Here is a 24,334-nt window from a genome sequence, read left to right as displayed (position 1 = left end):
GCGGATGTTTGGAACCGACCGCACTGAGATCGCCAAGGACGCTGGCCCCTATCTGGTGTTTGTGAAGCGAACAGGGGCTTGATAGGGTCCTCATCAAGGGATGGATTACGCCATGGCAAAAAAAACTCATTGCCCTGTTCAACGTCCCTGGAGAATTAGTCGGTCTGCAACTGGGCAAACGTACCAGTCGGCAGACATTCCCCTTCACGTGGGCCAGCTGACGAATAATTCGAAGGAACAGAAGGGATGGTCTTGGCGAGTGATACGGGTTGAGTCGGTGTAAAGAGCCGATGATCGCTCCAATACCACAGGCTCGCCATATCTAGACGGCGTATCTCAACGGCGTGGGCGTTCAAGGGTGTCGGGGATGTCTTGGCAGTCCAGGTTTGGAGATGAGGGTCTTGTGCCGCCATCTCACAACTCGCGTGCATTGCCTCTCGCTAGGGCTTGGTCGAGTAGGTCCGCGTCGCATCGGTTGAGGAGCTGGCCATCTGGAATTTTAGCGGTGAAGGCGGGTGAGCAGAATCTCAAGGAAATCAGCTGGTGAACAAGTTGTATCCAAGTGGTGAGACTGAGAAGTGACAGGGGTGTCGTCTGCGGTTATTTGGCGTTGTATCTCAGATCTCATCTCGGTGGGCGGCTGTGTTGCTGCCTGTCTGTCAGTGCCTGTGTTCTAGACCCCAGGACCCGGCCGGCAGGGCGGGCGGGCGGAACGAGCGACCGGCAGTCCGGTTGAACAGGGTTGGAATTGTGGTTGATGAGCCAGAAAGCAGCATCTTGGTGGCCGACAACGTGGACTTTCCGTGATTTTCCATTGACTTTGACTGCGTTCGGCCCAGACAGAGATCAGGATTGTTTTGTCAGGTACCTGTAGCTAGGTAGCTTGCTTATTTTGTCCTCTCCTCGAAGGCGAGTCGAAGGCAGATGGCTAGTTGAACCAGCGAAGCTGCAAACCAGAGAAGACCAGAGTGTGACAGAACTAGCGAGTGTTAGTGAGAGTGCTCAGTAAATGCGGCTGACAGATGTGCGATGCGGTGCCAGGTTGCATTTGTTTCCAGGTTGTGGTCGAGCTTGTGCAATGCCTCATGTAAGCCTCGCTGTATGAGATATGTTGCGCCTAAAAAAGACTCAACGGGCTTCAGGATATCTGGGGATACCGATAGGTTTCATAGGCGGTATGGCTTGCAGGTGGTACTTGCTGGCTTCGGCTAATCGAGGTACGCCGTTGGAGTGTTGGCGGCAGCGTCTCTTCTGAAGCTTTTGGGCGATGGGGGTTGCGTCGGCTTGGCTGGGATGGCCGGTATGGCGTGGCGGCCATGCTGTTTCAATATAGGGGTCAAGAGGGCATTGTGTTGCGCCGGTGTTGCAACCACGCGAGAGTCATGGTGAAGGCGTCCGGGGTCCGAACGGGTTTGTTGCTGCTGAGGAAATGCAAGCATGCTGGAGGCTTGGTTGCGATTTGGGCGAGTTTACTCCCGGAAACCGCGGCGCCGTTGTAAATAAACAGACGCATACGACATCTTCGGGGGCGATCTGCAAAGCATGAATGGCGCCTCCAAGAAAGATGGAAACTGAAGATGCGTCTCGGGATACCGTGGGAAGCATGGATATGCGCGCAGGGTGGTGGGGAGGCAACAGCGACGAAGGAACCGGCTGGTGAGGGAGGGGATATGCATGCGTTCACATGCCACCACCACCACAGCGCACCTCCTTCGAGAGATTGACCAAGAGATCCCTCGAGAAGGAGGGTGAGATGTGCTGGCACAAAATGACGTATTCCGTAGCGTCGTGCCCCTGTTACCCTGTCGCGTCGCAGCTGCAGTCTGCTGGACTCTTGCTCCTTTGGGCGACTGCAGCAGCTCTGCGGTGTTCTGCTTGGGCGAGAGGCTGCGACCCACACCTTCAAATAAAGTTGCTTGGCACTGTGGCACTCCGCCGGCTGCTTGGTCGGGGGAACTAATAGGAGATTTGGGGGTAACTAGCAATGGCGGGTGTCTTGCAATGGCACGCCGCGAAACACATCTCACGAGTTGCATCTCATCTCACCTAGAGTACCGGGTGGGAGGGTAGGCTAAGACGGCTAGGTGCTACCTTACTTTATGGTGAACAGTCCGTCGCAGACGGCAGGAACCCCTCGTCGCGGGAAGGAATGTCCATGCTCTCCTGCAGTGTGTGATGTGCAGAGATGAAGATAGCAACACATGAATGATGTGCGCAGATGATTGGCGATCACTCCGACTCGGCCGCGGACACGGCGAGGGCGGCCTTGAATAGGCGGATGTAAGGTCAGGTCCCGCAGACTATCCGTACCGGGCACTTACGTGGTATCGCAGATGCTGCTCTGTAAGGCAAGAAACCTGAGGTGATCCAATGGTGTGATTGTGTAAGGTACTGACTGATCGAGTGCCAGACGGGTGCCGTTCGATACGACGAGATGCATGCCCACTATTTGTTCCTGCTTCCCTCTCAAGAACACTGTGAAATTCGATTGTCAGGGCCCACAGCCAGCCGCTTTCCGTGCTCTGGAACGGATGATGGAAGGCACTTGCCACTAGGAAGCTGGGGGAAAGCACTCCGGTTTTCCGGCGATGGACTTTCGTCCCTTGCCAGATGCAATTCATCGACCTCGACTGACTGCTTCCAGCCCAGGGGAATTATTTTTCTGTTCCATCGTGAGTGGATCCCACCAGTCACTGCCAGACAAAGCTTAGCTCGCCCCATGCTGCTGTTAGTGTTACCCCCAGGCACAGTTCCAGCGTTTCCATGTTGCCATCAAACCCCAATGACGACCCTGTCAAGGGCATGGATGGCAGGAGATGTGGACCTGGGACTTGCCGCAGCAGCAGCTGTTGAAGTGAATTTGGGCGCGCCGTGGTCTGGTCACCACTCCACTAGAGGCTGTCCGCAACGCCCGCAGTCCGCTGCACCATCCAACGGGCCTGCGTCTTGCTCCAGTGTCCCTTTCTAATTAAAAACAGAAAAAAAAGGTGAGAGAAAAAAAAATTGGAAACGGACGCCTCCGGGTTGTTGACCCCCGTCACACAATAAAGATCCCAAACACGGCCGTCTTTCTTTCTTCCCAGAGTGCTGGTGCTGTTGTCCGCTACTTTGCTCTTTTTTCCTTCGAGGAGCCAGGAGCCAAGAGCCAAGAGCCTCGGGCATTGGCATTGGCATCGACGCCGGCAGTCAGCAGCAGCCAGTTGCTAGTAGCACTGGGCAGTGGCATCCAATCTGTGTCTTGGACGATTGTCTGCAATCGGCAATCTCGCAGTGCAGCAACAGCGCCTGCTTGTGCAGCAGCACCTCACCCATCGGATGCCTCTTGGGTGCGCCCACTCACTCGCCTTCTGAACTCTGAACTCATCCGATCGAACCTACCTCACCTACCTTGTCTACCTACACCTACCTTTACCTCGACTCTTCTTTCCCATCCTGACTTTTTACCCCCAATTCGCCCCTGCCATACATCCTCCTGCTTTATATACACGGACTCCGCCTGATGTCACGCTTACCACGACCGGCTACCACTACCCCATCCCAGTCGCCGCGCACCAATCGATCATAATGAATTCCAGCTCAGCCGTCATCCAATCCTTATAACAAGGACGGTTAGACTGAAGCATCACAGCCACAAGCGCCAAGACCTGGCCCATTCGCCAGCACCCACGCCCACGTTACCAACACTACCATACTCATACAAATCCCCCAGCTGATGTCGCGACCGGCTTGCTTTTAGACCAGCTCGTTTTCTCCCTCCTCCCATTACACACTCCGCGAATCCTCGAGATCATCGTCGCGACTCGAGAGAAATGCTCGACGACGCGCGTGGCTGGCTGCTCGCCCAGCTCCGGGCAGCCAAGCCTTCCTTTATATCCAAGAAGCCCCATTTCAACTTCATCTCGGCTCACTGTAAGTCGCCGTCCCAACTACCGTCGCATTTCCCATCGCCGTCTGCGCACTGCGCTAATTGCACCGCGCTTCCATTTTAGACTTCTGGATCTGTGGCCTCACCATCCTCGGCTCTATTCTGATTTACGCCACTGCCGGCGGCCAGATGGCATACATTGACGCTCTGTTCTTTGCCAGCGGAGCCAACACACAAGCCGGCCTCAACACCATCGATGTAAATCTGCTGAACACTTTCCAGCAAATATGTCTATACGTCTTTGCCATGACCTCCAACCCCATCACCATCCATTCCTCCGTCGTCTTCCTCCGACTCTACTGGTTCGAGAAGCGATTCCAGACCGTCGTCCGCGAGGCTCGCCAGCGGCGAAACACCATATCCAAATCCATGTCCAGAGCCAGGGGAGATGACTTGAACCAGGCAGAGAGAGGCCGCGGCCTGAGTGTACGGAACATCCAGGTCATCCATAGGAGGAGGGGTCGGATGACCAACGACGGCATCGTGTACGATATGAAGGACGACGAGGACGGTCGCATTTCGCCTGGCAGCAACGGCTTCGTCCCAATTCCCGGAACTCCAGCCCATCGGTCTTCGGGCGAGCAGACTCCCAATACTGCCCCGGGGTCCCAAGATGACGCCAACGACGTTGATGCATCGCAAAACCGAATTACCTTCGCCCGAAATGTTTTCCGAAGTGATGGAACCGAGCCGGAAGTCAAGCTCCCGCCGCCATCTTCTCCTGCGCACTTGGCCATCCTTGAGCGGCAACGCAACGACCAAAACGGGGAGACCCTGCGAATTCCCAACCCTAGAGACGTTGAGAAGGGGATAGAGCCTAAGCGTGTTGAACACGGCGATGCTCCAGAGCCGGAGGACGACAGAGACCATAACCATGAACATTCCGCTGCCAGCGAGGCGAATGGGATGGCCAACGATGTAGGCAATGTTGGCCGACGACAGACGATCAAGATCGAAGAGCCGGAGCGGCCTCGAGACCACCACCACGAGCCCCCTGTCAAGGATGAGCTTGCAGATGAAGCCGAGGCTATCGGCAGAGCCATTTTCCCCTTCTCGTTCCGCAGGCATCGCAAGAAGCAACCGCAGGATGACGCCACATCAGAAAACGCTTTGACGAGAGTCCGGAGCCGCGTCGATACGTTCCGATCAGCCTTGTCACGCGACAAGCAAGACGACATGCCCTACCTCAGTTTCACGCCTACTTTGGGTAGAAACTCTGCCTTCCCTGGCCTGACACAGGACCAACGTGAGGAACTAGGAGGAATCGAGTACCGGTCGTTGAGGACGCTTGCCGTCATTCTACTCTGTTACTTTTGGGGCTTCTCGCTTTTTGCCGTCGCATGCCTCCTTCCATGGGTCCACACTAGCTCGAACGACAAATACGGGAACTACATCGAATCCAACGGCGTCAGCAAAGCCTGGTGGGCCATTTTCACCGCGAACTCGGCCCTCAACGATCTAGGTCTCACCCTGACCCCGGACAGCATGAACTCTTTCAACGACGTGCCTTTCATTCTGTTGATCATGTCGTTCCTCATCATAATTGGCAACACTGGCTTCCCTGTGATGCTCCGCTTTGTTATCTGGGTCCTGTCAAAAGTTGTTCCTAAGGGAGGTCTCCATCAGGAGCTCAGATTCTTGTTGGACCACCCCCGTCGCTGCTTTACCCTGCTATTCCCAGCAGGTGCAACATGGTGGCTGTTGACTATTCTCATCGGTCTCAATGTCCTCGATCTGTTGTTCTTCGTTCTCCTCGATGTAGGTGCTTGATTTCCACTCACATAGCAAACAGCGCTGACTTCTAGTTTAGCTCAACGACAATGCCGTCAGCCATCTGCCTGTTGGCCTCCGCATCGTCGACGGCCTGTTCCAGGCGGCATCGACCAGAACTGCAGGTTTCTCTGTGGTCAACATTTCACTTCTGCACCCTGCTGTCCAGGTTTCGTACATGATCATGATGTACATTTCCGTCTTTCCCATCGCCATCTCTATTCGTCGCACCAACGTTTACGAGGAGAAATCACTTGGCGTATACCATCACCCCGACGAAGATGTCGACGCTGCGAATGAGAATAGCGCCATGTCTTATGTCGGAACCCATTTGCGTCGACAACTTTCCTTCGATTTGTGGTACGTGTTTTTGGGGCTCTTCATCTTGGCCATCACCGAAGGACCTCGTATCCAGAAGAAAGACTTCGATGTCTTTTCTGTGCTGTTCGAGATAGTAAGTGCCTACGGTACCGTTGGACTGAGTCTCGGCTATCCCAACGTCAACGCATCTCTCTGCTCGCAGTTCACCACCGGAGGCAAGCTCATCATTATTGCCATGCAAATCCGTGGAAGACACCGTGGTTTGCCTTACGGCCTTGATCGCGCTGTGCTCCTTCCGAGCGAGTCGCGCTTTGAAAAGGAGGCTGAAGAGGCGCCGTTGCCGGTACTAGTACGATCTGCTACTGGCGCATCAACTGGAACAGCTGTGAGCGCCAGTCGATCTCATCTGAGATCGAGAAGGCAGAGCACTAATCGCGGGAACATCAACATCTTAACTCAATTCCTGCACCCTGGTCCTCCCATGGTCCCGCACGAAGACAGTTTTACGTCCCGACGCAGCAGGTCTTTCGAGGTTGGCGACCACCATCTGCCAATAGCAGAGGAGATGAGGAGGCGTGCCACAGAGCCAGCTGAGGACGATAGCACGTCTACCGACTCTGAAGTTATGAACACGACTCGAAGAGTCAACACTACACCAGCGCGCTAGACGCTGCAGCAATTGGTCGGCCCGAGGCCATCAACACCTGAGGAGTAAAACGATGAGCAAGCCTTTTGCGGAGTTATACACGATATCGGCACGTTTGCGGAGTTACTGGTTTGAAATACATATTTGGTGCGGCAGTCATTCTTTTCTGAAGACAGGACGGACTAGACAAGCTCAAGCTACGGACATACCTTGTGAATTGGCGTTGGGAAATTCCTGTACATTCTTAGGATTCTGTACAATTATGATGACTGATGATCGAGAGTTTCATTTTTCATGTCTGCGTCCCTCCTTTATCTAGTGATGTGTCTTCTGTCGGCCCGTGGCCAAGGTTTGTACCTAACTAGACCCAGCCAAATCTTTGAGACCTCCATTCAACCCTCATTCATGAAAGCTCCGATGCTCCATCTCTAGAAAGCCCCATTGTGACACACGCCATTCTTTCTTGTTCTGTAGATTCAGTAACCTTTCTTTAATTTTCATGCTTTTTGGCACATGCCTGCGTCAGCACTGCCTCCCTAACCCAAGCCTCTGCTCCTTTACCACCCTGCCATTTCCATTTTCTGTTTGTTCTCACGGTATGCATCTTGATTCGTATTCCACTGATTGTAAGAGATCTTTTTGTGTTCATGTACAAGGCTCTTGGGTCCGTGTTGTACAACCCACCAGTTTTCTAATCGTACATCACCCTACGAGGCCGTTACGGCCAAGATAATGTCAAAGTCTCCCCTACCACGCATCCTCTGCAGCAACCGGGACCCCTCAAAATCATCACTTCTGCTCCTTCTCGAACCTCGAACCAACCTGTCCCTTCGCCCTCGCACGCATGCCGTATCTCTCCTTCTTCCAAGCATAGACGAGGTGATCGACGTTGCCCATGTCATGCTTCGGCTTGCGCATGTACGTGAGACGAGCACGCCTCGCGCGCTTGGGCCTGCGCCAGACGATATCGATACCGATGACGGTGGGCGAGTAGATCTTGTACCACATCTCTACGCCGACCTTCATCAGCTGCGAGCGCACGAGGATGGCCGTGTCGACGCCGCGGCGGCGGATGCTGATGCACACGCCGGAGAAGGGCTCGCCGGATTTCGTGGTGACCATGAGGACGTCGCCGACCTTGGCGGCATCGGGACGGGTGATGTCGAAGAGGCGGGTTCGGGCGCCAGTCGGGTCGAGGGTCGCGCGCTGCTTGGCGTCGAGCTCGGGCATGGGGTTCTTGTGGGTGGTGCGGATGCTTTCGACTTGCGGCCAGACGTAGAACAAGGGCTTGCCTTCGGGTCGGACTGGGTGCTGTCTTAGCAAATCCATCTTTGTGAATGTATCGTGAAAAACTGCTCACATTTTGCCGGCTTGGGGAGTTTGAAGGGTGGTTTTGCCCGAGCAGAGCCTTTTGGTGGTGCTTCAGGCTTCTCGACGGCGGTGGCCACGGACCGGGTGAGCAGTCTCTGGTGGCGCGTCTGACGGAGCGCTGTCTTCAGACAGCCCACAGGCCGTCTGAGCAGACAATTTGCGTTCATTTTGAGGTGTAGTGGGCGATTTGGACCCGAAAGGCGTTGCCGTCGACCCAGGCGCAGAGTAGCTTTCGTAGGAAAGAGACCAAAAAGTCGATATCCGGAGTGCCAATTGCGGGCTGTGATTGGCTCGGTGCATCAATGATGCGGAGCCGGGCGCGATCGCTGCACCGTTCTTGCATCTCCAAATTTTTGGAGGGGACCCTGCACTACCCGTAGCTCCCTCGTCGGATGTCTCGATAGTCTCGACAACAACCCACGCCATATACGGAGACCATGTCCAGGAGTTTAGTTGGAAGGGCCCTGAGGGCAAAGCCGTCGGTATGGGAGCAGCCGGCGGGCTGCATCGCGCAGCAGCAACGGAGCTTCAGCCAAACACCATCCCACCAAAGTACGTTCCGTGATCAATGTTTATACTGAAGAAGCTAACCAGATGGTGGTAGATAATAACCAAGTCATCTTTGACAAGACCTCGAATCCCGGCCTCGCTCCGATCCTCGAAGAGATCCAGTCCAACATCATCCTCCCCTTCCACCTCCCCATCCACCAGCGCCAGCGTGTGTTCTCCCCGAAGATGAAGAACTCCCTTCGCACCGACCCCGTCTACGTCGAGGTCGACGGCCACGAGCACAAGTTCACCCACATCGACCAGGACGCCCTGCCGCCCTCACGCGAGATCACCTGGAAGGCCCTGCGCGAGATGCAGACCGCCGAGGACTGGAACAACTTTGGCCGCCTGCTGGCGGGCATGCGCATCGCGGGGCGCCGGTACAGCCAGGTTGACTTCGCCAAGATGGTCCGTCTGGCGGGCTCCAAGGGGCAGATCTTCACCATCATCGAGGCGGCGCGGCAGGTGCGCAAGACCGGCTTCAAGCTGGACACGTCGGAAAAGGTCAACGAGACGCTACACTACGTGCAGATGCGCGCGGCCCAGAGCGGGTGGGACAAGGAGTTGACGGAGCAGAGCCTGCGGTGGGCGGAGATGGTGATTGAGATGATCGAAGACGACAAGCACAAGCTCAAGCACGACCCCACGGTCAAGCGCGGGCAGCAGGTCCGCTGGCCGCTGCACAAGGACCCCCAGGTTCTGGGCGCGGCGCTGCACCTGGCTGCCGTGCTGGCTGTGAAGCACAACGAGGGTAAGGACGTCGACGGCAAGGTTACGCGGTACGCAAAACAGGTTGTGGAGAGGTGGCCCGCGGACAAGGGCTTGAAGAAGTTGCACCCGAGGGAGGCCTATAAGAACTACCAGACCGGTGTCGCGTACCTGGCCTCGAGCAGGACGCAGTACCTGGCCACTGCCAGCCCTATCCTGCACGGTCTGTTCCTCGCCGCCCGCGTAGTGGATCAGCCCACGGCGGAGAAGTTGCAGGCCATCGCTGCGACGCTTGGCGCCGAGGTGAAGCAGGCGGTCGACAGCGACAGCACTCCTGCCGAGCGCGGCTTGTCAACCTACAATACCCTCTTCGAGTCCAAGGCGTAGGAGACGATCGGGACATATGAAGGGAGGGCATGATTAATGCGAGAAGAATGGAGGTAGAGGATGGCATGAAAAAAGAATCAGACGACGCTCCAGGAGGCAGGCGGGGGCTATGTACAGCTGATATGTAAGATTATCTATGTATACAAGCATCAAAGGCACACACCCAAAAGAGACGGCCGACTACGGCAAGACAATGTACTTTTCCAGATGCTTCGGTATCGCGCCCAGGAGCTTCTTCTCGCCCAGCCACTTGCGCGAGAACAACCTCTCGGCATAGCGGTACGCGCCGTCGCACAGGATTGTGACGACGGTGTGTCCCTTGCCGAGCTTCTCTGCGACCTCCTTGGCGGCCACCACATTGAGCGCGGAGCTGGCGCCCAGGTACAGGCCCTCCTCGTCGAGGCAGCGGTACACCATCTCGATGCTCTTCTCGTCGGCGATGGTCATGGAACCGTCGACGAGCCCGATATCGGGCGCCAGGTTGTCCGTGATGCGGCCCTGGCCGATGCCCTCGGTGATGCTGGACCCCGTGCGCTCCACCAGCTTGCCCCCGGAGCTCACGTACGAGTGCAGCACGCTGCCGGGCGGGTCGGCGAGGAACGACTTGACGCGGCCGCCGCTCTTGTCCTTTAGGAAGCGCGTGATGCCCGCGAGCGTGCCGGCGGTGCCCGTGGCGCACGTGAAGGCGTCGACCTTGCCCTGCGTCTGCTCCCAGATCTCGGGGCCCGTGGTCTCGATGTGCGCGCGGCGGTTGGCCGTGTTGTCGAACTGGTTCGTCCAGACGGCGTTGTCGAGGCGCTCGGCGTGGCGGCGGGCCTGGTGGTTGTAGTTCTCGGGGTTCTCGAAGGCGACGGCCGGCACGGGGTAGACCTCGGCGCCGAGCAGCCTCAGCAGGTCGATCTTGCCCTGCGACTGGGTGTTGGGCATGTAGATGACGAGCTTGTAGCCCTTGGAGCGGCAGACGTGCGCGAGACCGATGCCGGTGTTGCCCGCGGTGCCCTCGACCACGGTGCCGCCCGGCTTGAGGAGGCCGCGCTCCTCGGCATCCTTGACGACGTAGAGGGCGGCGCGGTCCTTGACGGAGCCGCCGGGGTTCATGAACTCGGCCTTGCCGAGGACTTCGCAGCCGGTTTCGGCGGAGAGCTTGTTGAGGCGGATAAGAGGGGTGTTGCCGATGGCTAGAGAGGAAGATGTGGGGTCAGCGTGCTGTCAATTGAGGGGGAGAGGAGGAAGGGAATGAGGGCGTACCGCCGGTGAGGCCCTTGACGACGCCCTGCGCCTTGGAGAGGTTGAGGGAGTAGGCGCTGGGAGGGTCAATGGCGCGGACGGCCGTCGTCGCGAAGCGACGGACACCGAGACGGTTCATGGTGTCTGTATCTCGGAGAGTCAATCACTCCAAGATTCAGAATTACAGCCCGGGGAACAGCTGTGTAGTGCGGTAGGTCGACTTGCGACTTGGGTAGTTGGCGGTTTCTGGGTGTGTTGAAGAACCTCCGGCATTCGGCTTTCTAAGCTGAGTGACAAGGGGTGGTCCCTCCCGTGGTGGGGTTCAATTGGGTTCTGCGTGCCGCTAAAAAAAATCACGTCAGAGCTTGAGGCGGCCGTGGTGGGGTTGCTAAAGAACGGCGCGGGGCCGCGGGACGGCAGTCGGGGGAGCCGGCCGATCATCCCGTACCGACGAGACCGGTCCGAATTTAGGTGAAATAGATGCTTAGAATTGTGTTGCGCGCCTCGGGACATATTTTGCGAATTTCATCGAACAAGGCCAGTTCGGAAATAATGTTGAACACGGGACAATTAATAGCCTATGCGTATGACGTGCATTCTTGACGTGGACTAAAAGTTCCTTTTCAATATTAACAGCGAACGCACACTGCTTGATCTAGGACTTCTGGGAGCATTTCTTTTTCCTCAGAGAAACTTGTGCTGGCCCTGACGCCAACTAAGATAGAGACACTTCCCGTTCTCAGTCACGACCGCACCAGGCAAATTGCGACGGTTAAGACTTTTGGAATAGGCAGTCCCTAGGACAACAATAGCGCTACGAAGATGCTAAGGCTCGGACACAGAGCATTCTTTCATTCCAGGGCCACCACTTCATTCCCTAGCGTTTCTGCAATATTTCCCTAGTCGAGCCATACAATATAGATCGATTTGGGTGTGGGTAACCATATGGATATCCATGGATATGGGTACCCATGGATATGGACACCCATCGGATATCCATGGGTACAGGTAAGGGTATAGTCTGGGTATAGCAACGATTTGAATATCCGTGGGTACGGATTCTATGGGTATGGATACCCATGGGTACGGACATTGTTTAGACATCCGTAAAGACAACCACATGGGTAATGGATGATGGTTATGGGTACCCACGGGGACGGATATATTCTAGATGTGGATGTGGTTTAGATGTGGGAATGTTTTGGATACCCATGGGTATGGATTGGATATCTGTGGGTATGATCTGGGGATGGGTATATGATTTGGTCTGGATATCCGTGTTGTACGGGTTCTATGAATATGGATACCCATTGAATACCCGTTGGATACCCATGTTAGGGATAAAGTTTGAGAATGGGTACCCATCTGGATATTTATGGGTAATGGGTAATGGGTAATGGGTAATGGGTAATGGGTAATGGGTAATGGGTAATGGGTAATGGGTAATGGGTAATGGGTAATGGGTAATGCTATGGATCATGAGGTTGTTGCTGTAACACATCTAATTTACGGCGTTCCTGAGGATTCCTCTACACTAGACAGGTTAGAGAGTAACTTGACCAACACACACAGTCAGTGTTGACTGATTTAGCAGTGCTCACTTGTCTCTCTGAAGTTGGCTGAATAGAAGCATTGATTTTCGTGATCCCCCGTTAGGGAGTAGCTTAGACGTAAAGACACAGCGGTCGAATGTATACTCCAGTCTCCTTGACTTCCTTCTCTATTTTCATTTCCTCCTCCATTTTGGCCTTCTGTAGGTTACCCAGCTGCTTCATATAAACTTCTGAGGTTAAGTTTTGTTTATATTGATAAATTGGATATCCATTTCACCTATATAGAGAAAATGGTGGCGTCCACAGGACATGTGCCACTTTTGATGCTCCCAGCCGTCTCATTCATCACGGCGCCTCACCTCATGATATAATCATTCTCTTGCTTTCACCAAGCGCCGCAGTCTTCTCAGTGCTGCTCCAAGTTTCTCACATACGGCGAAGGGAAGAGCCCCTTGGCGCCCATGTAGACCCCAAAGAACCAGTCCCCATTAACATCCTCAATCTCCCTAATCTCAGCACCCTTGGGAAACATTAGCTCATCCTCAGCCTTGGGGAACCAAGCCCACGCCGCGTTGGCCCGCATCCCCGCACCCCCGTCCGGCGGGAACCCCTGTGCCAGGCCCTCGCTCGTCGGGGCATCCTCCGCCACATCTGTCGTGACGAAGCGCTCGCGTCGCTGCGAGCCCTCGGTCCACCACCACTTGTGGTGCGCTGGTTCGTCGCCCGGGGCTTGTTCCATTCGCAGCCCGCGGCCTCCTACGAGGTCGGCGAGGACGTGCCGATATTGCCCGCCGGGTCCGTCGTGGAAGCCGACGACAACCATGCGGTGCCCGTTGAGGCAGCGGCGCCAACCGGCGTGGCCGTTTTCGGGGCTGACTTGGCCGCGGGCTTCGAGTTTGGCGTAGCAATTGGTGCATATGTCGTAGTCGCCCGGGTAGGTGTCTGGCTCGATGGAGCTGGTGCAGGTGAAGCAGTGGTACCGGCTGTGGCTAGGCACGATGGGGTCCTGGCATACGTCGCAGCGTGTTGTGAAGGTAAGAGGCTTGAAGGGGCCGATATTATGGATGTTTGGCCCCGTCAGGACAGCCGAAGAATGAGGCGGTTTTGGCGATCTCGGGCTCGCAGGCGGCGTGTGAGATTGCTGGGGCTGATATGTCAATGGCAGAAGGGGGTGAGTGCAGGATCGTCCCTGGTTCACGCAGTTATTGCAGAAACCCCAGTCACCCAGATTGCACGAATCGCAACGCCAGAAGCACTCATTCGCCCATGACAGGCAATTTGCACAGAAGTTGCCGCTCTCTAGGCGCTTGATCGGGTCCTCAGTCGTAAGCGTCCTCCTACCTTCCGCTCCGCCAGGGATGATCTTGGGTTGGAGGTATCGGTTTGCCGTTAGCATGTGAGGTCTGGGTAGATCCTCGCGACCGGCTTGGCGAGCTTTCTCCCACTTCGCCCACGCGCCGTATCCGAAGCCGAACCAATGCAAGCAGCCCTTGCCCGAACGGTAGCATTCGAGACAGATATTCCAGTTGCCACTGGCACAGATGCCGCAGTTGTAGTGAAGGTCGTACTCAATGTGCTGCTTGGCACACCGGGAACATGCGATGGACGGCTCGGGGTAAAGCTGCGAGCGTGTGCGTTGGTGTCCTGGTGAGTTTGGGCTGCCGATGCCCAGGCCGACTGGACTGGAGAGGGTCTGACTGATGATGGACAGATCTGCTGGACGGTTTGGCCGCTGGATGCGAGGCGATAACGGCTCTATGGGCGGGGAGGGGGCAAAGTTGGCAGATACCAGCGCAGAGTTTGGTGCTCGGCCGGCGAAAGAAAGATCGCGGGACGTGGGGGAATCACTAGGAGGCTGTGTCGTTGGAACAGAGGGAGTGCTGGAGCTTCTAGCTTCACCAAAGACTGTCCTGGGCGCCGATGCATCGCCAAACTGTGTACGGGTTGTGGTGGAAAGGTCCGTCTGTGAACGTGTGGCCACGCGGACTTCAGACTGCGAAGCTGGAACCGGCGTGGTCGCACTACGGCCGCCGCTAGAGGTTCGACGTCTCCTTCGCCTCTCTTCTGGACGGATTTCGAGGTGCATCGCACTTTGTGAGAGCGGGGGTCGGCTGCGATCGTCGGGTACGCCTGTGGCACTGGTCGATCTCGAGTGTGGTCGCTGTCTGCTTGATGGCCTGCTGCTGTCTGATGCAGTTGCCCTGATCTCCTGAACACGGTCAGGAGAGTGTCTCGACTGCCCATCAGTATCTCTCCTCCTAGTTCTGTCACCTCTGGCCCGCTCCCGCTCCCTCTGTCGGCGCCGATAGGCCTCCGTAATCTTTCGGCTCAGCTCGTCATTGCGGCTGAGGTCAATGTTGTCGAGGTCGAGACCATCGAGAAGGCCCTCCTCCTGGATCTGCCTTGCGAACTCTTCAATCTCCCTCTCGATGTCTCGCTCACTCAAGTCTCCGGAGCTGATCAACGACCTCAGCGACGACTGATGCTCAATTTGGCGACGTCGGGATTCCGCCGATGACTCCTCACGTTGCCTTGACTCACTCCTCCGCCTCCTCCTCTGCTCACTTGGCCTTGCGTCGGGCTGCAGCTGGTCTCCATGGGATCGACCTTCTTCGGTGCGGGGTCGTCGACTGCCCTCGTGCCTGTGACTCTGACGACTGTCGCGACTAGGATCTCGACTTCTGCGCGTTCTGCCGTCTCCAGAGCTGCTATCCTCCCGGCGTCGTCTGTGTCGCGGAGCCAAAGAGGTTTCCACCCCGGCCTCCCGCAGGCTCAACTCCCGCACATCCTCTATTAACCTCCGCTCTTCCTCTTCCGCCCGCCTCTCGTCCGGCGTTCTTTCTGGACTGCGTATGCGCGGGAGCACCTTGTCCCCCGGCTTGTACTTCTTGACCATTTCCTCAATATCCGCCTCAGATCTCTTTCGGTCGGGGTTTGCCGCAACGAACATGTCGAGGAGGGTTGCGACGGTGGCATTGTGCCTCGTGTCGCGCACTCGCGCACGGCATGACGGGCAGGTGAAGATGTTGGAACCTGATGCCGGCGGGTTTGGCGAGTTTTCGGCCTGCTGGGCTTGAAAAGAAAACCAGTCCTTTAAACATGCGCCGCAATAGGTGTGCAGGCAGTCGAGAAGAGTCAAAGGCTGGTAGAGGAGCTCGGTGCAGATCTGCAGAGACGAATCGGTCAGCGCAAAAAGAAGCATTTAAGGTGCCCCTCCCACTTTCCACCGCTGTCACTCTCACAGGCTCTCTAGACTCCCGCTCTAGGGCGGCGCTACGGGGCTTTGGATCAGACGACAAGGACGGGCAACTTACAGAGCACGTCAGCTCCTTCTCCAGGTCGAGGGCAGGCTTTGAGGAATCCATGGAGCACCACGAGATCCCAAAAATGCCGGGCACCAAGGCAATGTCTTGGGGAAGACGTGGAACTGCCCAAGATGCGCCTGAGGGGACATGGTTCGTATTAAGACTGGCTGGCGGTCGTTGGCGAGCTGCGGTGGCGGGGCGGGCTTGAAAGGCAAAGGCTAGGCGCGCCGTGCCCGCAGCTGCAAGCACTGGACCACCAAGGAAAAAAAAAAAAAAAAAGCTCGGAAAACTGCCTGTGATGGATGGCAGCTACAGAAGCCCAACCCCACGTCTGCTGGCCCCGGCTCCCTTATCCCTGCTTACCGCCGTGTCTAAGACTAAGCTGAGGTCACTGCAGCCCTTTCACCAGATCTCTCAGACAGGTAACCCCCCTGCAGCTTTACGGGAATACGAACTCAATGGGCTCGAGACTGGTAAACTTCAGGCTTGATTTCGTGTTGCGAAACCATCATACTTTGGCGGGCCTTTCTATTCATGTGAGTGCTCTCATAAGAAAAGTATCTTTCGCGATGGGCATCCGTTGCGGCTGTTTCGAAAATGTAAGTCAACGTCGACGATAATTTGGTTGTTTCTCCACGGAGAAGCCTAGAAACAGGACATGCCGCCCTTCCTGTCCGAGGCGGATGACAAGACCATCCGGAGGAGCGAGGCCCAGCACGCTCGGCGACGCGCTGACTGTGCTCGCATTACATATCCCGCTCGAGTACAGCGAACGGATTTCCCCAAGAACCGAATTAGGACGGTTGCACGACATTTTGTCTTCCTCAGATTCATACGCGTCTCTCATACATTGATCATTTCCTGCCCGACTTCTCAAGAGTGCGTCCATTCCGCCTTCTTCTTCTCCGCAAAGGCCTTCATGCCGACCTTTTGGTCATTGCTTCCGAACAAGCTGTGGAACACCCTTCTCTCAAACTCAACGCCATCCCTCAACGGCAGGTCCTGGCTCTTGTTCACGACCTCCTTGCACGCGTTGATGGCTACGCGGGAGTAGCCGGCGATCGTCTCGGCCGTCTTGAGCGTCTCCTCCATCAAGATCTCATATGAGGGGAAAGCCTTTGCGGCCAGGCCCCACTGAGCGGCATCAGCACCGCTAAACGGCTTGCCGGTCAGGATGAGCTCCATAGCCTTGGACTTTCCAATAGCACGGGTCAGTCGCTGACTGCCTCCAGCACCGGGAATGGTACCAAGTTTGATCTCGGGCTGGCCAAAGTTGGCATTCTCGGTGCAGTAGAGAATGTCGCACATCATGGACAGCTCACAGCCTCCACCGAGCGCGTGGCCTGAGACAGCTGCGATGATGGGCTTCTTGACTTGAGTGGTGAGTAGCGACCAGGATTCGATGAAGGACTTGGTGTATGCCTCCGAGAAGGTCAAAGGCGCCATCTCCTTGATGTCGGCACCGGCAGCGAAGGCCTTCTGCGAGCCCGTGAGGATGATGACGGAAGTGTCATCTGCTTCGTTGAATGCTCTCAGGGCATCATTCAGCTCTTGAATGAGAGGGGTGCATAAAGCGTTCAGTGCCTTGGGTCGGTTCAATGTAACTGTTGTGGACCTGTGTAAGCATCACGAACAGGCGAAACGTAGCTGGCTGAGCGGGCACTCACCTTGGCCAACGCCGGGCTTCGGGTTCGAGACCTGGATGTATTCGTACGAACCGCTGGCATAACCACGGGTGAGCCTAGGCAGAGTCGGGGCCTGCAATCGGGAGGCAATCGGCCGCAGGTATCGGAAGGAGTTCATGGTGATGGAGCTTCGGGCGTAGCTTTGATATACAGATGAACCACGAGACCGTCAACTGGTTCGGACGTTTATGCTGGATAAGACAATGGTCACGCTGATTACTCAGAAAGAGAGTCGGACGGAAGATGTAATCGGAGAAAGGCAGCTTCAATTGGAACGGATTTAATGGTGAGGGCCGAGATAAGTGGTGACAGTGATGTAAGAGGTCAAAGTCAAGCTCGAGCTCCCCCAAAGCTCTCCCTGGGTACGAGTACTTTGGTTGGTGGGTAGGTAGAGCTCAGGCTGGAAAGCATCGGCTCTCCGTGCCCCGGGGCCGAGGATACAGTCGGTCGCAATGGGAGCACGGACTGTGCACTGTGACAGGCCCCCCCGCGTCACAGGCTCCATCGTTGCTATCGTCGCTGAGAGCAGCATCCTGGTCAAAGGACCCGTTTCTTCAGATGTGCTCCACCCATGTTCCAAGCTCCTCCTCCAAGTGTCGTGCTTGGAGGAAGACTGCGCCACAGGGGCTCGTTCTGGGCCTTTCCTGCCATTTTCCAGGGGACCCAATCACTGGAGCGAGTTGCTAAACCACCGGGTAAGATTCGGGCCAAGCTGTTGGGTGCCTCCCGCTTTGCGCAATCACTGGTGCACCTTTGCAGTTAGGGGACAAGCCTTACGTGGCTGAACCTACCTGCTATTCCTGAGATCCCGCCAGTCAACCCAAAAATTCGTCCGGACAGATCGCGACTGCGCCAGCTCTTTTTTCCCCCGTAGTACCATCCTCCTCGACCTGCACCGCATCTTCTGATCGGCGAACCCTCACGACAACAAGAATAACACATATTCTTCGGATTCACAGCTGGTCATACCCACAACAAACTGCCCAAGATGGACACCATGGAGCCGGAACAGACCCCTTTCTCCTCGGTTACTACGCATACCTCCAAGATCCAGAGAGTACGCACGCACGCCCGCCCCGAGCCTCGCGGTTTCCCCAATCAAGTAGCTAACCTTCGCGCAGCAATACCAAGCACTTCTCGATCAGTCAACGCCATTTGTGCTCTACAGATGGGTCGGTACCGGCGTCTGCCTCCTTGTCTTCTTCGCCCGCGTCTTCGTCGCGCAAGGCTGGTACATTGTCGCATACGCTCTCGGCATCTACCTCCTCAACCTCTTCCTAGCCTTCCTCCAGCCCAAGTTCGATCCGTCCAACGAGGCGCTTGACAATGAGATGGAAGACGGAGGCGTTGGTATTCTCCCCACCAAGCAGGACGAGGAGTTCAAGCCCTTCATCCGCCGTCTCCCCGAGTTCAAGTTCTGGTACTGGGCCACCCGCGCCATCCTCATCGCCTTCTTCTGCAGTTGGTGGGAGATCTTCAACGTCCCCGTCTTCTGGCCCGTTCTGGTTATGTACTGGTTCATCCTGTTCTTCCTGACGAGTACGTGTCTCCTCCCTCTCAAGATACCCTTGGCGCAAAGCTGACCAGACCCCTCTCTAGTGCGCAAGCAGATCCAGCACATGATCAAGTACCGCTACGTCCCCTTCACTTTTGGCAAGAAGAACTACGCCGCCAAAAACAACTCGTAGGGGAGGTTTAGTGGGCGCTACCGGTAGAGCAAACGCAGGTGCCTCGCTCTTGAATGCGGCGTTGGCAGGTGTAAGTCTAGGCACGCGCAATAGACAGAATGGGAAGGCAGATACGAGGATGCAAAATCATCCATGATGAGCCTGGACAGAAACGACGGTGACGACGGGGGAAATTGTACGTATAGAACTGGCGTCGGTATGAGTGCATGCTTGCGACGGCGAACTACGCAGGGCGCATGAGGAAGCGCTCCTCTTCGGTCGGGAGTCATTGCGCCATTGATGAATGATGGACTTGCTTTGGGAATCGTTCATCTCATACACTACGTATTGTAATAAGACAGGCACAAAAAGTGTCGATTGCCCTTCATAGTTGTCGCATAGTTGTCGCCTATTTTACACTGCGAGCTGTTTGGCTTCCTGGGAGTCGATACCATCCGATAAGTCGATAAGGCTTGGTTGGGGTTGGGTCCGGGCGTTGGCGCAATTGAGGTAGGTGCCCCCAGCTCAGCCTCGTGGAACTTTTCCGCGGGCCAGATGCACCTTCCTCCCGAACCGTCAACGCGACCGCGACTTTGCTCCTCCGCTAATCAACCAAGCTCACCCTTCAACCCCCAACACTTCAATTCGATACGAGAACACAATTCGCACTCAAGCCGAGCTGCGATCAACCGTCAAAATGTCTTCATCTGCGCCTCGCGGCGGCGAGCGCATGATCCATCAGGATTTCATCGCCAGAATCAGATACTCCAATGCACTACCGCCGCCCCCCAATCCACCGAAGCTGCTCGACATTCCCAACACTGGCCTCGCCAGCGGCCAGTATACGACGCCCGGCTTCGCATCACGTCTTGCCAGAGAGCAGCCGTTGAACATCGAGGTCGACGCGGAACTGGGTATGCCCCTGGACCTGGTTGGCATGCCAGGCATCTTCGACGGAGACGAGAGCTGTGAGTGAACCGAACGATCGCTTCCATGAGTGCCCTTCTGACGTACTCGAAGCAATTCAAGCACCTTCACACCCTCCTCAAGTCCATCCCCATGATCGACCACTCCTCAGACCGCTGTCCACACTAGGCAGAGCCAAGAGCAGCACCGAAGCCTCGGTCTCTTTCCTTCGCAGAACCGAGTACATCTCCTCCGTGATGCCCCGAAAGGGGGCTGCCGGCGCGGCCGGCGCCTTTATAAACCCCAAGCTCAAGCGTCCCGAGAAGCGTCGCTCGCCGGAGCCTGACAAGGACTCTCCCGCTGCCATCAGACGCAAGATCGAGAAGAGCTTCGAAAGCGCCGAGCGCTTCCTCAGCAACCCGACCCGTCATCGCCACCCGAGCAAGCCTAACGTCCGCCTCATGTCATCCCACCAGCTCCTTCCCGATCATGACGCGCTCCCCGACTCTGGCGCCTACGTCACCGTCAAGCTCCTCACCAACCCTGTCGCGAGCGGCAACAAGTACGACCGCCGCCTCCTCAGCGGTCTCCTGCGACCCCTCGACAGAAGCCGTGAAGAGAATGAGGCATTCCAAGCCGCCATCGAGGCTCACGAGCGCGACCCCGCCCGCAACCCCAAGCCCCAGAACCTCATGGACTACAGCTTCTTCTTGCCCGCATCAGTTTCCACAGCTGAGAACTTCCGCTCCAAGTTTGATCCAGAGAATCCCGATAAGGACGACGATTCTCTGTACACACATAAGAGCGAAGGCACCGACGGTTGCTTCAAGTTCTCGCGTCTCCGTGCCTACGAGACAACCAAAGAAACGGAGCTGGACCACAACACCAAGTACGACGAGGAGCTCATCCTTGCCTTCAACGACGAGCCGACCAGCACCCGGCAGAAGGCCGCTTACTACTATCCTGTCATTCAACGCACCCAAATCCGCCCTCAACGTGCCAAGAACATTGCACGCACTCTCACCCAGGTGGAGGACGACACCCAGGTCGTCAACGAAGTTGAGATTTCCGTCTGCGACCCCAAGGGTACGACCGCGGAGAACATGAAGCGATACCGTGAGAAGCCAATTGGCTTCGTGGAGGAGGTCCAGGAGCCTGAAGGAGCCGAGGGCAATGGCGAGGAAGCTGCCCTTCCATCGCCCAGCCCTGAAAGGGATGCTGACGGCGATGAAGAGGACGATGATTAGGGAGTAAAAGCATGAAAGGCATGAGACACCATTGGATTTGAGGATTCATGACCTAAGCGATCAGACACAGCTCGGCTGGACGGGCGTGTTGTAATACCATTCAGTTCCTTTAGGGCCAAGTCTGCGCAGTTGGTGAAGCGGAGTTAAAAGACGGCAAGTAGACAAGGGACCGGACAATAGGAAATGAGAAAAATGTCGAGCCGTATCATCACGATCGCAATCAGTGCTTTGATCCGCGAACTCACAGCTGGAGAACCCAAGTACCGTGCCATGACATGATTAGGTTTTGTAATATCTATCCGTTGGGTGGGTTTATAACACATGAGGGTGAGTTTTCTACCTCGTTCCCGCCGTTTCATCATACAATTTTCTTGGGAGGAACTGGAAAATTCCACAAAGGAGACTGACAGCTACATGAAAAATCACAAGCAAATTTCCCTCTTTGCCTTTCTGGTATAGTTAAAACCTCTCTAGAGAGGCACACAGACGACTGGACGTTGCCTTCTGCAGTAACGACTTTCATACCCCGTTTCATATACCACCGAACTCCGTTTTTGGGGGGTTGCCCATGATAAAAACACACTACTGAAAATGACAAGAGAGCAAGGCCAAAACAGACTTCTACGCTGGCAGCGGCGGAACCCCTCCTGCCGAGAATCCAATCGTGTCTCTTTGGTCGTCGGTGACGCGGCCGTATCTGTGATGAGTAAGTAAGCATGATGGGAATGGCGTGGGTATGAATAAGGGGTGGGTAGGGGTGAAACTTACTCTAACAAGAGGCGGAAGAACCAAACCTCCATGTCCTCCTTGCGAAGAACCTTGTTCGCCCAGTCGCTGCTGCTGATGGCCATGCGCTCCGCCTCGTTGCGTCCCAGGGCGCCGTCGCCAAAGAAGCGCACCGCCTCGAGCCAGTCGTCGCCCTGCAGGCTCATGGGGATGTAATGCGCCCAGGGGCGCAGCCACTCGAAATGCCACTCGCGGAAGATGGCGAGCTTGAAGGTCAGGGATTTGGACTGCAGGAAGGCGTAGAAACGGCCCGAGAAGGCGTTGCCGTCCATGTCGAGGAGGTACTTGTACTTCCAGGCGTCCTGCTGCTCCGCGTGGCCCTGAATCTTGAAGAATTCCTTCTGAGCGTCGCAGTCGCCGGGGTCGCATTGGCCGACGTGCGAGAAGTAGACGTCGATGATGTCGCGGTAGTCGCCGCGGGGGACCTGCTTCACCTCCCACTTGGGGTTCTTCTCGTCGCCGCGGTTGATGTAGACCTTTGCCTGGTCGGCGGCGTTGATCTTTTGAACAAAGTGCTGACGGTGCTGCCGGCGCCAACCGCCGTTGCGAGAGAAGCCACCAGTGGTTGAGCCGCGCCAGTAGAGGCGGTCTTCCTTCTGCTCCCATGGCATATCCTTGGACTCATCGTATGCGACCTTCTTGTACCAGTACCACGGAGACGGATACAAAATGTCGTTGTAGGAGGAGATCTTTGACTGGGAGAAGATGGGGAACAGGTCGTGGACGATGTTGTAGGCGTTGGGGCGGTCGAAAAAGCCGAACGTCTCACCCAAAGAAGGGGAGAGACAGATGTCCGACATGGCAGTGATGTTGTAGATGAAGCCGAGCTCACTGACGCCGTACTTGCTCAGGTCGTCTGACAGTTCGTCCTCTTCGAGACCGCGCGAGGGGCTGTCGGGCGGGCATGACATGCGGGAGTGAGTCCAAGTCGGCTGGTGGGCGAAGACGTTGAACCGGGTGCGCTTATACTCCTCGATGATCTTGCCTTCGCTCAGGTCTCCATGTCGCTTTGTGAAGGCGTTGGACGGGTTCGGGGATGAGTTCGCCTTGGGCATGTTCACATCCTTGGCCCTCTTGACGAGGCGAGCCAAGTCTTCATGTGGCACCACAACGCGCGGCTCATCGTGGATGTTGAAGGCGAGGTCCATGCTGGGCAGCCACTGGATGAACTTCTCAATCATGCCTGCGGTTGCCTCGCGCTGCCAGTCCTGTCCGCCCTGAATGTGCGATATCTTGTGGTCGCGAATCAGCAGACCCAGTAGCTTGTTGTCGAAGCCAAGTGCTTCTCTCGCACGCTCCCGTATCGTTTTCGGCTTCAAGCCCCAGAAGGGCGTGAGCATCTCGTGTATCATGTCGAATTCGTCAATGAGCTGGACGCCGTTGGCCTTTGCGAACTCGAACCACTTGTCGAAGTTGGGCGGCGGTGGGATGCCGTAACGTCTCTTGTACTCGGCGACGGCATCCTCGAGGGTCTTGGACTGCCTCTTGAGCGTCGTCTGGAAGTCCTTCTCGGCGTCCGTCATGAGGTGCCACATCGGGTGCGAGGCAGTGCCTGTCGCCGGCTTGGGCCGTCTATCAGGAGGGGGGCCCAGGTAGCCAGGTCCATCGTCAACGGGTGGTGGCTTCGCAGCTTCTGGCGCGGGTGGAGGAGGGTTGTTGGAGAGGGGTGACGTCGATATCGGTCGCTGGTCTGGCGGCAATCTGAATAATGAGAATAGACAGATGGTAACGAAGGCGACGAGGCCAAGGGCCGTCCATTGGCGACGGCGCATGGTGATGATGTAGCCTGCCCCTCGCAGCGGGCTACGTCGAGGCTATTCCGACTGACTTCGGGGAAGTTGTGCGCAGGAAGGACTGCGCCGCTGGAAGCGAAGGTGGGAGGGGAGGTAAGACAGACAAATCAATGCCTCATCGCATGAAGAAGAAAAGACGTTACGCCAAAAAGTGCAGCCGCGTATGCGTTGACGTTGGTGTAACAAGCTGGATGAGTCTGTCCTATTGCTCAAGTGCTAGTGGAGGTATTGCTGTGGTCCTGGAGGTGCTGCTGCCACCAAACCTTCCAGCTCGCTTCTGGGCCGGGCGGACGCTAGATTGGCAGGTCTGCGATTGACACGCCCCTAAAAGATCGCCTGAAGAGCGCCCAGATTGGAACGCGTTCATCCGTCCAGTGGCGTCGTGCCAAGCGCGACAGGGGTCGTAATTGGACACCACTAGCCACCCAGAGTTCTGGTCTAGATCATTACAGACTAAGGATCCCTTTGGGAATGACACGAGTCCCATC

General features: G+C 56.3%; 9 protein-coding genes across 9 annotated transcripts; 4 read left to right on the top strand and 5 right to left on the bottom strand.

Annotated features, from left to right (window-relative positions):
• Window positions 1–3,809: 3,809 nt before the first annotated feature.
• GCG54_00007714 (Low-affinity potassium transport protein) lies at window positions 3,810–6,683 on the top strand (the record flags this gene model as incomplete). The annotated part of the gene is made up of 3 exons (XM_045407692.1): window positions 3,810–3,909; window positions 3,990–5,683; window positions 5,736–6,683. 3 exons carry the CDS (start codon window positions 3,810–3,812, stop codon window positions 6,681–6,683), a joined length of 2,742 nt encoding a protein of 913 aa, XP_045259427.1.
• A 768-nt stretch (window positions 6,684–7,451) lies between these two features.
• Window positions 7,452–8,200, bottom strand: GCG54_00007713 (uncharacterized protein; the record flags this gene model as incomplete). Its single annotated transcript, XM_045407691.1, has 2 exons — window positions 7,452–7,966; window positions 8,023–8,200. 2 exons carry the CDS (start codon window positions 8,198–8,200, stop codon window positions 7,452–7,454), a joined length of 693 nt encoding a protein of 230 aa, XP_045259426.1.
• A 270-nt stretch (window positions 8,201–8,470) lies between these two features.
• On the top strand, window positions 8,471–9,677 carry GCG54_00007712 (uncharacterized protein; the record flags this gene model as incomplete). The annotated part of the gene is made up of 2 exons (XM_045407690.1): window positions 8,471–8,585; window positions 8,638–9,677. 2 exons carry the CDS (start codon window positions 8,471–8,473, stop codon window positions 9,675–9,677), a joined length of 1,155 nt encoding a protein of 384 aa, XP_045259425.1.
• Window positions 9,678–9,754: 77 nt separating this feature from the next.
• On the bottom strand, window positions 9,755–11,043 carry GCG54_00007711 (Cysteine synthase 1; the record flags this gene model as incomplete). The annotated part of the gene is made up of 3 exons (XM_045407689.1): window positions 9,755–9,784; window positions 9,870–10,855; window positions 10,926–11,043. 3 exons carry the CDS (start codon window positions 11,041–11,043, stop codon window positions 9,755–9,757), a joined length of 1,134 nt encoding a protein of 377 aa, XP_045259424.1.
• Window positions 11,044–12,863: 1,820 nt separating this feature from the next.
• Window positions 12,864–15,822, bottom strand: GCG54_00007710 (uncharacterized protein; the record flags this gene model as incomplete). The annotated part of the gene is made up of 2 exons (XM_045407688.1): window positions 12,864–15,623; window positions 15,772–15,822. The coding sequence occupies 2 exons, from the start codon at window positions 15,820–15,822 to the stop codon at window positions 12,864–12,866; spliced, it is 2,811 nt and encodes a 936-aa protein (XP_045259423.1).
• An 813-nt stretch (window positions 15,823–16,635) lies between these two features.
• Window positions 16,636–17,565, bottom strand: GCG54_00007709 (Enoyl-CoA hydratase; the record flags this gene model as incomplete). Its single annotated transcript, XM_045407687.1, has 2 exons — window positions 16,636–17,366; window positions 17,430–17,565. The coding sequence occupies 2 exons, from the start codon at window positions 17,563–17,565 to the stop codon at window positions 16,636–16,638; spliced, it is 867 nt and encodes a 288-aa protein (XP_045259422.1).
• An 870-nt stretch (window positions 17,566–18,435) lies between these two features.
• On the top strand, window positions 18,436–19,135 carry GCG54_00007708 (Protein RER1; the record flags this gene model as incomplete). Its single annotated transcript, XM_045407686.1, has 3 exons — window positions 18,436–18,504; window positions 18,569–18,986; window positions 19,047–19,135. The coding sequence occupies 3 exons, from the start codon at window positions 18,436–18,438 to the stop codon at window positions 19,133–19,135; spliced, it is 576 nt and encodes a 191-aa protein (XP_045259421.1).
• Window positions 19,136–19,811: 676 nt separating this feature from the next.
• On the top strand, window positions 19,812–21,267 carry GCG54_00007707 (RNA polymerase II-associated protein 1-like; the record flags this gene model as incomplete). Its single annotated transcript, XM_045407685.1, has 2 exons — window positions 19,812–20,082; window positions 20,135–21,267. 2 exons carry the CDS (start codon window positions 19,812–19,814, stop codon window positions 21,265–21,267), a joined length of 1,404 nt encoding a protein of 467 aa, XP_045259420.1.
• A 621-nt stretch (window positions 21,268–21,888) lies between these two features.
• Window positions 21,889–23,825, bottom strand: GCG54_00007706 (uncharacterized protein; the record flags this gene model as incomplete). The annotated part of the gene is made up of 2 exons (XM_045407684.1): window positions 21,889–21,964; window positions 22,036–23,825. 2 exons carry the CDS (start codon window positions 23,823–23,825, stop codon window positions 21,889–21,891), a joined length of 1,866 nt encoding a protein of 621 aa, XP_045259419.1.
• Between the last annotated feature and the right edge of the window lie 509 nt (window positions 23,826–24,334).

Source organism: Colletotrichum gloeosporioides (assembly GCF_011800055.1).
Source record: "Colletotrichum gloeosporioides strain Lc1 chromosome Unknown consensus_77, whole genome shotgun sequence".
NCBI lineage: Eukaryota > Fungi > Ascomycota > Sordariomycetes > Glomerellales > Glomerellaceae > Colletotrichum > Colletotrichum gloeosporioides.
Note: the sequence above shows the minus strand (reverse complement) of the source record. Positions and strands in the feature narration are given on the sequence as shown.